The sequence below is a fragment of the Sminthopsis crassicaudata genome, chromosome 6, assembly GCF_048593235.1.
Source record: "Sminthopsis crassicaudata isolate SCR6 chromosome 6, ASM4859323v1, whole genome shotgun sequence".
In the NCBI taxonomy this organism is placed as follows: domain Eukaryota; kingdom Metazoa; phylum Chordata; class Mammalia; order Dasyuromorphia; family Dasyuridae; genus Sminthopsis; species Sminthopsis crassicaudata.
Window position 1 is genome coordinate 200572803 of NC_133622.1, and position 13320 is coordinate 200586122.

Sequence of the window (13320 nt, forward strand, 5' to 3'; positions counted from 1 at the left end):
AATGGATACTTAGGACTGTTTTCATTTTTGTAGCTTTCATGCCTAGCATAAGTAGATGCTTAATAACGTTTGCTACATTGAATTGATAGTGATCTTCTAAGCCTTCAACCTCCCACTGAAAAGTGTATATTTTCCTATATACCTTAAGCTTCTTAGATTTCAACAACAAGTATTAAGATCCTGCAAAGAACTGCCAGGGAAATGCTGAGAAGGACACATGGGAGGTGGGATGGTACAGTGGAAAGAACATTGGATTTGGAGTCAGAGGGACTTGGATGGGGTGGGGGAAGAATTATTACGTTACTTTGTGCTTGATTCTGTGCTTATTAGTGCTTTACAAATATATCAATGGATCTTCACAATCTACCCTGAGAGGTAGATGCTATTACTATCCCCATTTTACTGATGAGGAAACTGAGATAGACAGATTAAGTGAATTGTCCAAGTAAGCTAGTATCTGAGGCCAGATTTGAATTAGGCCATGTGCTTTATTTCCCCCACCCCCAGAGTGGTCACTAATGTCCCTTCTAGCTTCAAATTTATGATCTTGTAATTCAGCAAACATTGGTTTTTACTACTGTGCACAATGTCCTATACTAGGCTTTTTGAAGAAGATCCAAAGTTTGTTTTAAAACATGTCCTGGTGGAGCTTATGCTCTAGTATGGGAAATAGGACATTTACTTTAAGACTTGTCATTATACTGGCATTGTGCTAGGACTTCTCGACCAAATGCGGATTTGTTACCCAATAATTCTTCAGTAGATGGTCAAAACAAGCACTTGTAGCCAAAAACAGCTGCCTGCCTGTCAACCAGGCTTCCAGTCATGATTCTATACCTTTGTGAACTTATCTGTGTGGCTGCCTCTGTTGTCTGATGACTTCTCATCCATTCTGTGTGAAACATGTTTATGTCCCTCTGTAAATTCTCTGCTGATGACTTTCTTCTAACGTTGAGCAGGGGGTCTTACTCTTTACTGCGCTATGGGCCCCTTTATTATTTATTTATTTATTGGTTTATGGATCCATTCATTGAGTCCTGCTTTTAAATAATTAGAGAAAATGCTAAATTTAAATTAGATAACTTTGGTTAATAAAATTGTCATTCTACCCATATTCACAGACCCTAGGAAATATCTCCATGGATCCCAAGTTAAAAATCCCAACTTTAGCTCTTTTGACATTGCCTGGGCACAAGGACTCTTCATTCATCAGTCCCTTTTGACTAATACACCTTCTTTAATGGTGAAGCATACAAAAATAACTATTACTAAGTAACACATAATAAGTACACTGAAAGTGTTCAGTCCAAGACAAAAGAGGTTATTACTAACTACCCAGGAGCAGGTAAGCTTTCATGGAGGCGGTGATATTTCAGGTAGGCTTTGAAAGCTGGATAGGAATTTAGAAAGTGGAGGAGCCAAACTTTGTCTTTTACCAAGCACCCTACACAGTGTTCTGTCTACATAGAAGTAGATAATTAATATAAGTTTATTGAATTGAACTTCAAGAATAGGAATGGGTATAAGTAAAAATAAGCCTGAAGCCTGCATAAGGAGGTTAGGAAATGACAAGTTTATAAGATCATTAATTTAGAGCTAGAAGAGCTTGTCTTCCCATTTTACAAGTGAGGAAACCGAGCTCCAAAGAGATAAAAGGACTTGTCCAAAATCACAAGATAGTAACAGAGCCTAGATTAGAAGTGTTCTCACACACCAAATTCAGCCCACTTTCTACTGGACCTACTACTTCTCTTAAATCGGTCAGTTTTCTGAAATTACAGACTGTGGTAGATGGTAGACCATTCCGCCTTCCCCCCCTACCAAATTTGTGATCCTATTGGTTTGGGGAACTTCCAAAGAGAAAAGTGCTTTGGCCAATGCTGACTTGCCACCTTTCTTCAACTTAGAGACTCAGTTGCTTGGCGAGCCTCTGAGAGAATGACTTTCCCAGGCTTCCATAGCCAGTATATGTCAGAGAGGGACTTGAATACAGATCTCTTCAGAGGCCAGTTCAGAGTATGTTACCTCTCCATATGAAACCATATACAATTAAATCAACTTAATGAGCATTATTAAGCACCTCCTGTGTGTTTAAAACTGTGTGTTTAATATAGAGCTATAAAGAAAAAAGTCTCATTCTTAAATAGCTAGTATTCAATTGGGGAAAATAATGTAGGTGCACACCAGTAATACAGAGTGTGTGTGTGTGTGTGTGTGTGTGTGTGTAGTTGGGGATGAAGGACACTCGCAGGGGAGGGCCAACGAGGGCATTCAGAATCAGCTTGGTGTAAGATGTGGAAGTAGCTTTGAAAGAAGATAAGGTTTTTAAGAGGTGAGGAGGAGAGCGCGTACCAAGCACGGGGACAGATAGCCTCTGCAAATGAGTGGGGGTGCCTGAGCTGACAGAAACAAGAGCTCTAGGGGTGGGGATGTGATCTCCAGCTTCCTTGCGTGTCCATGAGTGCCTGCCTGCCCAGAGCTTGGCCTGGAGGTAGTCAGGGAAGGCTTCTGGGGGGAGGAGGGGAATTAAACTGAACTACTCTTCTTGGGGAGGTGTGTGTGTGGGGTGGTCGAGTTGAGCCTAGGAGGAAGGGTAGGGGAGAGGTGGCCAGCGGATGCCTCCTGATGTCCGGAATCCTTCCTTCCTTCCTTCTCAGTCCGGGCTGGGCAGGAGCAGCTCGAGCCCCGCTGCATTTCTTCTCGGGGGCAGCTTGGGGAGCCCGGACTTCAAGGTCGTGGGTTCGGGGGTGGGGGAGGCGGGCGTCCGTCCCTCGGCTCCCGCAGTCTTTCGCAGCCCGGGTGGCGGAGAGTCCCCTGGCCGGCCGCCAGGGCGCCGCCGGTCCCGCTCGCCGGGTCCGCGGTGTCTCCGCCGCCTTCCCTCCCGCATCCCTGCAGCAGCATCCGTGGCGAGGAGGCGCCGAGCCCGCCGCCGCCGCTGGTGCAGCTGCTGCCCGTGCCCTGCTGAAGGGCAGCCTCCGCCGCCGCTCTTCTGCTGCCGGGCTGTGATGTCAGGCGGGCGGAGGCTCTCCCACCTCGGCCGGGAGCGGCGGGATCGAGGCAGAGCCGAGCGTCCGACCCCCTCGCGCACACACCATGCCTAGCGAGGGCCTCGGCACCCCGGGGCTCCCTGTCGCGGTCTCCGGCGGCGGCCCCCGCTCCTCGCCTGCGCCTCCGCCGGCCCCGCGCGCCCAGCAGCAGGGACGCTGACCCCGCTCCCGCCGGAGAGAGCCGCTGGCCAGCCGGGGCAGCTGCTCCCCTCCCCATGTGCCGTCCCTGAACCGTCATGTGGAGGCAGCCCGGAACGGGCGGCTCCGGCTCCCGGGCGCGCCAGGTGGCCTGCAGGTGGGTGCGGGGGCGTGGGTGTGCGGGGGCTCGGTCCGCGTGGGCTCTCCGGCGTGTGGGCGCGCGTGCACGGCCGCGGCGGCTCTGGCTCGGCTAGGGGGGTCGGGACCGCGCAGCCCGGCGCCCCTGCCGGGCGGAGCAGCCCAGATTTCCGCCTAAACGGTTCCCGAGGGCTCGCTTTCTCCGGGGCCGGACTTCGGAGCGCCGCGCCGGGCTCTGGGGTGCGCTGACAACTCCTTTTTGTGTCTGGAGGCTCCAGGTGAAGGGGGCGGGGCCCCCTTCCCTGCCCGATCTTGGCAACAGTTCTGAGTTAGAGCCTCATTCTTGTAAAGCAGCAGCTGGCCGGGACTTAGTTTCGAACCGGAGCTCTTTCTTGAATTGGTGCCCGATTCCTGATTAGTTATTGATCGGAAAAGGCCCCGTAAGAACATGGTTTCTTTTTCCTGTTTATCATCTCTTTCTGTGATAATCTGCAGCTTTGGGGGCGAGGGGGGGAGTTAGGCACCCTGAAGTTTTGGGGGAAGCTGGGCGGGTGGGCAGGAGAACGTGCCGTTGCCCCCAGACGTTCTGCTGGAGGAGGATGGCCGTGACCCCAGTTTGGCCCTTTGTGATCCGGGTGTGTGAATTGGGAGTGTGCTGGCTCTCGTCCCTCCCCTCCCTTCCTACCTCTCCCACCTCTCCCTAGACTTCCCGAAGTGTCTGGCCGAGGGAGGGGTGCGGGCGCAGCCTCCCGTCTCCCGGATGGCTATCTGGTTTCAGGCACACCTTCCCAGAGGAATGTGCGCTCTTTGTTCAGAGACTGGAGAGGCCGCGGTACCGGCCCCCTCCCGTCCTGAAACCCTCACCAAAGGCCCGAGCTCCAGGTACCCAGAGCCCCCGGATTGCCGGGCCATTACTCATGCTGAGGAGTGATGTGGCCGTGGAGTTAATTATTAATGTGAATGAGCAGAGAAAGCAAACCTGGAAATATGGAGGCGTGTGTGTGTGGTGTGTGTGTGTGTGTGGTGTGTGGGTGTGTGTGTGGGTGGGTGTGTGTGGCTGCAGGACACAAGTTCATACTCCAGATAATAAAGGTTAAAATTCCTTTAGTGGGACACCGGGGAACAATGGCTCACGTTTCTGGAGGACTTTACAGTTTACAAAGCACTTTCCTTACAGACAACCCTGGGAGGGCCGTGAACTTAGAGGAGAGTGTGATTAACCCTGAGTGCCAGTGAAGCTCTGAAAACTCAGGCCTGCCTCCTTCCAGTCTCTATTGAGCTGTCCTGGACCTGGGTCCAAAACTTGGCTGTACCACTCACTCATAAACTCTTGATTTTGAGCAAGTCACTCGCTCAAAGCTGCTGTTTCCTCTTCTGTAAAATGAGGGGGCGGATAGTTCTCTAGGGCTGACATTTCCAATTGATCATAAAGTTGGGGGCGGGGCTCATCAGGCCCCTTGCCTCCTTGTCTAGAAAGGCTGACAACTTATTCTGAGAAGGGAGGAACAGAGACTGACTCACCAGAGCTTAGCTCCTGCTGCCTGGTCTGCACCCACTCCCTCCACCCAGCCTTATTTCCGAGGGGCCTTGGGAGTTGTAGCTGGAAGGGACCTTGGAGATCATTTCCATCCAACCCCTCCATTTCCCAGTAACTACTGCCTTCATTTGAGATGAATATTTTATATCTTATCGTTTCCATAGAATAAGCCTCATGAGGGCAAGAACTATTTCATTTTTGTTTTTATATCTCTAGCACCTAATAGCAAGAAATAATAGCTAACATTTGTTTATACATTTTTTGTTTTTCAGCTGCATCCACCCCTTTGTAACCCCATTTGGGGTTTTCTTGGCAGAGACATTGGGATTTTGGTCATTTCCTTCTCCAGCCCATTTTACAGAAGAAGTAGAGTTAAATGACTTTCTCAGGGTCACACAGCTAGCAAGTATCTGAGACCAGATTTGAACTCTGGAAGGGAAATCTTTCTGACTCCAGGTTTAGCACTCTGTCTTACTGACTGTGCCACTTAGCTAACCCTAGAGAACCTACTATATTTCAAGCATTTATTCTCAGAGATAAGGCTATTATTATCCCCATTTTACAGATGAGGAAACGGAGGCAGACACACATGTAGAGGTTAAGTGACTTTCCTGGAATCATACAACTAGCAAATGAAGCTCAGTGTTCTTGCCACTATACCACATAGCTGCCAGTATAATGTTTGGCACAGATGTTTAATGAATGAGCCGAGGCAAAGGAGACTCCATGGACTGTAGGAGTAAGCATGTGTCTTTTGTCTTTGTATCCCCTATGCTTAGCACAGTGCCTGACTATCTTAAGCACATGATAAAGTTTATAAATTCACTCAGGATTGTGGCAGAGCCAAGATTTAAGCTGGGGTCCTCTACCTCAGATTCTGAAACTCTTTCACTACACCATGCTAATTCAGCACAATTCCCTTCCTCTCTCCCATAACCATTTCCTTTTCCCTCAAAACTTTTCACCCCTATCAGAATAATAAGAGCCACCATTTTAATACATTTTAAAATTTTGCAAAGCTCTTTACATATATTATTTCATTTGATCCTCATAACCACCCTGGGAAGTAGCTCCTATTTATTATTCCTGTTTTGCATCTGAGGAAACTGAGGCGCATAAAGATTAAGTTACTTGTTCATAATCACATAGCTAGTAAGTATTTGAGGCAAAATTTGAACTCAGGCCACCCTGCTTCTGAGTCCAAGGCTCTATTCGATCTACCATCTAGTTGCTCAGTAAAGTCTTAAACATTGTGTAAAACCTTCTACATCCTTGGCATGACTCCAACCCAGCTCAACTCCTTTTTTTTCCCCCTGGCTGAGGCAATTGGGTTAAGTGACTTGCCCAGGGTCACACAGCTGGGAAATATTAAGTTTCTGAGAATGAATTTGAACTCAGGTCCTCCTGACTTCAGGGCTGGCAGTCTATCCACTGTGCCATCTAGCGGCTCCCCAGCTCAACTACTAACTAGTCCAAAATGTGTTTTTTTTCCTCTCCCTCTCCCCAGAATCTAAGAAGGAACCCTCCTGAGGCTCCTGTATCTGCATGGGGAACAGTAACTAAAGGTTTGCCTGACCTTTCTTTTCTGGAGCTTTTTATTTAGAGTGGAATTTCAAGATAAAGGGGGGGGGGAGAGCCCTGGGTGACTGGAGAAGGAGAAACAAGGCTTTGTCCTCCCACCCATTCAGTTGTTCTTTGCTGAGGGTGAGTTCTCTGAGAAACTGGAGATCAGAGGTCAGATCCTAATTCAGCCTGGTTTTTTGGGTGGAGTCCTGAAGAATGGGAAGGAAAGACCCTGAGTTTTAATTGGCAGACTAGTGTTGCAGGCCAGGTCTGAAGGGATGACCTGGTGGGATGGGGAGCCAGGAAAGGAGGGTTTTTGGTGCCAGTTTCTGTCTCCCTGACAACAGAGGACAGGGGAGTCTTAAAGCCTTGGTTTTGGGGCTAGACCCCTGGTGACCCAGGTGGGAGTGGAGGGACCTGTAGGATGACTGTGACTAAAGACTAGAAACATCCTGAGGTTTGGGCCTGGAAGACTTGAGGGGGTTTCAGGCCTGACTGGAGCTTGTCCAGCAGGTGGGTGGGGCAGTTTTAGTATACCCCACAGATGCCCAAAGGCATAACCTGTGGATTGCTTTGGGATTGTGGTTGGGGCCATAAAGACCTAGGGGAGGAGGAGAGGAAGAGGAGGAAAGGAAGAGACAGCCTTTCCTTCCTCTCCTCTCCCCTCCTCCTGTTCCTGACTTTCTTGGAAATCCAGTTTGGAGAGAGCATTTCCCCAGCCAGCTCTAGGCCCCACAGGCCTGCAGCTACCACCCTTCCCTCCCTTTTGAGGGTGTGGCTGCTGGAATTCAGTTGCTCACCCTGATCTGCAGGTTGCTAGAAATATTACTGTCTTAGGGAAATGAGGCATTCTGGCCTTAGTGGGAAGAAGGGATACTGACTAGGGGGATCTGAAGCCTGGCTTGGTCACTAGCTTTGTGACTTTAGGCACGTTTCCTGTCCTTTCTGACCCTCAGCCTTTTTTTCTGTGAAATGAGTCATTTGGCTTGAAGTTACCTTCCAGCCCTAAAAAGCTAGGAACCGAAGGGATGAGAGCTGTTGGGGGCTTGTCTTTGTCCCAGCTGCCTCTGGGTGTGTGCAGGAGGACCACTCCCAGCCCTGCTCTGTGTCCAGGGAGGGCCATGCTAATGGGCTGGAGCTCTCCGTGGTGTGCATTGAGAACCAACAGAGGGACGGATTACTAAAGAGATCCTCTTTCTATTATGGGAAGGCTGCCATCTAAAGTCAGCTCACCTCTGCAACTCTTTGTGGTAGCTGAATATTCATTGATTCTGGACTAGAGCTGCCTCGGCCTTCAGGAAATAAGTAAATTTTTAAAAAGCCCTTGGGGAGATAGAGTGAGGGATCTCTGGGGGGCTCTTGGGTTGGTTTCAGCTATAAGCTAGTGGGAGGAGAGTCTCAGGGAGACTGTAGGAGGAAGCTACAAGGGGCATTTATGGAGGGAGGAGGAGGGAATTAGGGGAGGAAGAGGAGGAGGGAGAGGAGATGGAAAGAAGGGAAGGAGGAAAAGGAAAAGGAAACAGAGAAGGAGGAGGAGAAGAAAAAAAGAATTGGAGGAAGGCAGCCTCAATGTGGTGCAGAAGATGAGAGCCCTGGTCTCACCTGTGCCCTTAACAATTGCATGCTCTTGAGCAAAACATTTCCTCTCTCTCTGTATAAGACTGTGTCCGCTAATATCACAGATAAAGCTGCAGGGGAGCTTGAGCCAGATGAGTTGTTAAGCCTCCTCTCCCTCTGATATTCTTTGAATTGTAGAATTAGGGGGCTTCAGCAGAAAGGCAGATCAGCAGAGAGGGAGTCACTGAAATTACTGGGGCGAGTGGCCTGTGAAAATATGGGATCAGCAGGCTGGCTGTGGGATTATGAGGAGGGCATGAAGGGATTAGCAGATAGATTCTGTTTGTTATATTGATAAGATGGTCTGTGTGGTCTAACTGACCTGCCTAACATTTTTAGTACTCTATCTAGCGCATAGTAGGTGCTTAATAAATGCCTGTTAACTGTCTGGCTTAGTTTTCCACTGTCTCTCAGTTCTCGGGCCATCTCTAGCTGTGTAGTCTAATTGACCTGCCCAATATTTTTAGTACACTATCTGGCACATAGTAGGTCTTAATACATGCCTATTGACTGCCTGATTTGGTTCTTCACTGCCTTTTTACCTCCCAGGCCATCCCAACTTTAGAATTATAGATTTCAAGCTGGGAGTGTCCCTATTTTCCAGCTTTCACTTGGGTTCCTCTACTCTCCTTTGTAAAACTCTACTCTGGTGGAATTCCAAATTCTTTCTCCCCTTTTTCTATCTGGATGATTGTGGTTATCCATCTTTGATCTGGGAAGAGGCTCTTGGTATTTAGTCTCACTCCCATTCCTTTTCCTAAAAACCCTTCTTGGGGATGCGCTTGGAGCTGCAGGATGGTTGGCGGGGATCAGGGTGGACGGGGGCATGGAACGTAAATCATGGTCTGGATTCAGAAAGGACTTTCTGACTCAGCTTTCAAGGCAGTGCAGCTCTGAGGCAATGGTTCCCAAACTGAGTGGATTAAATATACCCTCTGAACTAAGGAGGTCGGTCAGTCAACTAACATTTACCAAGACTTTACTCTGTATCAGGCACACTGGGGATTTGGGGAAAAAAAGGCAAAACCACAGTCCTTGCCTTCAGCTAACTCATACTATAATGGAAGAGAAGGGGCCAGAGGCTAATAACCCTATATATGTGTAATATATATACAGAATGGATATTAGGTATGGGCAGCCAGATTGCACAGTGGGTAGAGCATTGACCTGAAGTCAGGAACAGCTGGCTTTAAATCAACTTCAGACACTTACTAGCTGTGTGATCTTGGGCAAGTCACTTAACTGGATCTGCCTCAGTTTCCTCATCTGTTAAACTCAACTGGAGAAGGAAATGGCAAACCCCTCCAGTATCTTTGCCAAGAAAACCCAGACACAACTGAACAACTATCAAAACAACAGATGTTAGGTCCAAAGGAAACAGTGGAGGGAGAATGTTGAAGAGTCCCTTCTGTCTTTGCTCCCCTCTATTGTCCCACCCTCCCACCATAACCTGCTTCAGGGCAGGATTGTCTTTATATACCTAATACTTGGACACATAAATGCTTAATGAGTACTTAATAAATGTTTCTTTTAATAATAGCCTTTAATATTCAAAATAATATGCAAAGAAAGTTTTTAACATTCACCCTTGCAAAACGCTGGGTTCCAAGTTTTTCTCCTTCCCTTCCTCCCATCCTCTCCCCTAGACAATAAGCAATCCAATAATGTTAAACATGTGCGATTCTTCTATACATATTTTCACATTTTAATAAATGTCTTAATGTTAAATGTCTTAATTAATTATTGCCGGGTCTGTGCCTTGCCTACTGTCAGCACTTATGAAATATTTATCGAATTGCCCACAACTGCTTCTGAAAACCTTCTTGATGAGCCTACACACCTGGCAGGGAAGGTGCTAAGCACTTTATTTTTATGCCCCTTAGACTGTTGAGGCAGACTGAATTTAAAGGAACTGTTTAACTAGGGAGCATTGAGGTTGTATTTGATGTCAGACACTAAGCCCAGAGCTCCCTCTGACCCCAGGGAGGGAGGGAGACTATACCACCTAGTCACCTTAGCATAGTATGGGCCATAGAATTTCAAAACCTGACCTGTGTGAGGACGTGATGCAGGAAGGTGTCTCGTTTGCCGGTGCTCTTTGGGGAGCTTTCTGTCTGCAGATACTTTTCTGTTCTGTCATTCCTCCCTTTGTAAAAGGGAAATTATAGGTCTATAAGATTGGAACATGAGAGCCCTAGAGTCCACAGATGGGATTGAGCCAAACTCCAATCCTCTGAGGAGGTTCTTTCCTATATTTTATGGCCTCCAGACGGGAACATGCTAGTGACTGGTTACCCCGCCTGCCTACTGAGCAGCCATAGTGGACTTCAAGATTGATAGACCAGAGACAAGATTCAGGGAAAGGCAAAGCTCTGAATCTTAAGGAAATAGGAGAAATGAGGGGCATTCAATGAGGGAAGAGACTCTTGGTTTATAAAAACTGCCTGGTGGTCAATATACTGACTCTGGGAGCTGGTGATCATGTTTATTAACAGGAAGTTATGATCTAGACACCAAATTTGTTCTAATCACCCTCGGGACTTGTTACTAGCAATAAGAAGCATGTACAAGGGTTCGATAAAGACTCAATAAAAGGCTGGCAGCATAAATATCTGAATGGCCCTTGAAGAGAGAGATGCAGCTTTGGAAAAAGCCGCTTTGGCTTCCAAAGCTTTTAGACTAGCTAACTTTGTAAATCACTCGAGTCTCTTCTCTGTTGCTTCTCATTGCTGTTATTTCTAGTAGGAGAAGTGACCTGGGCCTGGGAGGGGTGGGGAGAGATGGATGCCCACAGTTAGTAAGGAACAGGGGACTAGATTATTTGTCCCTCTGGCTCTCCAATATGCTTTGTTCCCTAAAATCAGAATACATGCCCCTTCAGAAGTGGGTGAAGAGCCAAGGTTATGTGGGGGCTGCACTGGAAATGAATAGTCTTGCTAGGGGGTTCCCAGAATTAATCATTTCCCTAGCCGTTCCGGCATAACGGGGCAGTGCTTTCCTCTAGGCCTTAATAGCAGGATGTCCTGCTTGGAAGCTGGGTCAGTTTACCTTGTGGTTTAATTAGAGCATGGGGACCCCCGTCCTTCTTCCTGGCAGTAGATCAGTAGGGTTGGAACCCAGGAGACTTGGGTTTCTGCCCTGACTCTGCCCCTTCCAGCTCTGTGATGTTGAGCAAGGCTCTTCTCTCCTGTTCTCAGCTTTTTCCTCTCTAAAATGGGAGGGTGGGGTTTGGCCTGATCTTTGAATCATGAAGCCCTTTGATAGTCCGGGGAAGACTATGGACTTGTTCTCACAATAAAACGTTCTCAAATATATGAAATATAATATCCAGGATTATGTATTGCTATAATAATGCATAGGAAACCAATTCATACACATATACACACAAAGTTCTTGGTCCCCATGGTGTCGCTGGAGATAAGCTGGCTCCCCTAATCCGGGTCCACTTGTCTTGTATCCAAGAGGGCAGGCAGATGATAACCCTGTTGAGGTAAGGGTAGCACAGTCCTGGGTTCTCATCTATAAAATAGGGATGAAATTCTGTCGTTACTTATCTAGAGGCTCAAATGAGAGAATGCGTGCAAAGCTTTTGGGTAGTTTTGTTTCTCGGAGGCCATTGGGGTTAAATAATTTAACCAGGGTCGTACAGCTAGTAAGTGTCTGAGGCCACATTTGAACTCGGGGCCTCCTGACTGCAGAGCCGGTGCTCCGACCACTGCACCACTTACCTGTCCCTGCAAGCCACTTGTCTAAAAGTGATAGATTATGTCAGTCATAATAATGATGATTATATTATTAGGGAGGCATTGTGGCAAGGGGGCTAGAAAGCTGGGGTCAGAGACAGTAAGATGAAGGCAAGCCCTGCCTCTGCTGTACACTAGCTGAATACATTTACTAATCACTGACTATGTGCCAGGCACTATGCTAAGTACTTTACAAATATTGTCTAATTTATCCTTTCCCTCCCTTCCTCCTTTTCTCCCTCCTTCTCTCCCTTCCTTCCTTCCCCTCCCTCTCCCTCCTCTTTCTCCCCTCCCTCTCCCCTCCTCTTCCCCCCTCTCCCTCTTTCTCCCCTCCTCTACTTCCCCTCCTCCCACTTCCCCCTCCCTACCTCCCTTCCTCTCTTCTTTACCTTTTCTTTCCCTCAAGTCTTTCCACCTCCTTCCTCCCTTAGCCTCCCACCTCTTTCTCCTATCCCATCACTTCCCTTTTTCCTGTAGCTGCACCTTCCTACCCTTTGCCTATCTCTAGCTCCTTAGCTCTAGCTCCCTCTAGCCTCTATCTCCTTTCTCCTCCCTTTCTTTCCCCCTCTCCTTCTTTATTTCTTTTCCCCATTCTTCCCCTTTCTTATTTCCCCCATCTCATTTCTTCCTCCCTTCTTTCTGTCTCTCCTCTATATCTTCTCTTCCCTTCCTCCTTCTTTGCCTCTTCTCTCCTTCACCTCAAGCCAAATCACCCCTTGAGAAGCAGAGTTCTTTGGAAGCCTAGAATAAAGTTATAATGGCATCTCAAGGTGTCAAGCTGCCAGGGAGCCCTTCTGCTGGTGGAATGCAAAAATGTCTGGCTATGCCGCCGTCCGTATGGCCACAGTTAAGCTGGCTTTTTTCCAGAGGGGCTTATGCTCCCTCCCACTCAGCCCTTCTGGCCAAAGCGGTGGGTGCCAGCTGGGAAGTGCTCAGAGCTCTGTCTTCCCCTCTCCTGCTGGGGCTCTGGCTCCTCCTTGGAGTTTGAGCCTATCTAGCCCCAAGTACCTGGCTATAGGTGACATAGACCTGGCAGGGTTGCTAGGTTGCCACGGCAGCTTGCTAATTTAAGGGTTAGTTCTAATAGGATTTTAAAGAATTTGCCTTCTGTGTTTATCTTCCCTGGCTCATTCTGGTGAGCGTTGACTGATAGGATCTTGTCTTGGGAGCTCTGGCTTGCACCTGGACTTCAGATGGCTGTAATGAGATCAGGTCCAACTGTCTAGAGGTCATGTTGGTTTGACTTGCTCTGGACAGACTTATCTGGGCAGGAAATATCTGAGGCTGGATTTGAATTCAGGACTTCCTGACTCCCGGTCTAACACTCACTCTAGCCACCATGACACCTAGATGCCTTATATAAGCATACACACACACACACACACACACACACACACACACACATACACACACAACTATATAAACATATAAATATAAATGCATTGGCATTTATGTTTTTAGAGTGAATAGGAACAATCCAAGTGAATTGACACATGGCCATTGTGAATGCATAGCTGAGTCTTGAGTTTGAGCATCC

The 13320-nt window shown here is 47.9% G+C and overlaps 1 protein-coding gene across 12 annotated transcripts in view; it reads left to right on the forward strand.

Moving 5' to 3' along the window:
- Positions 1-13320, forward strand: part of PLEKHA7 (pleckstrin homology domain containing A7) — a 249007-nt gene that overhangs the window by 104207 nt on the left and 131480 nt on the right. For 2 of the 12 annotated variants that reach the window (XM_074275175.1, XM_074275176.1), the window contains exon 1: positions 7574-7728. The exons of 9 other annotated variants lie outside the window; for them this stretch is intronic. Coding sequence is in view for 1 of the 3 variants with exons in the window: in XM_074275171.1 (XP_074131272.1) it covers positions 3284-3342 (59 nt within the window). In the remaining 2 variants the exon portion in view is untranslated. Of the gene's footprint in view, positions 1-1045; positions 3343-7573; positions 7729-13320 lie in introns of those variants that run through there. One more of the 12 variants, XM_074275171.1, reaches the window with a different exon arrangement.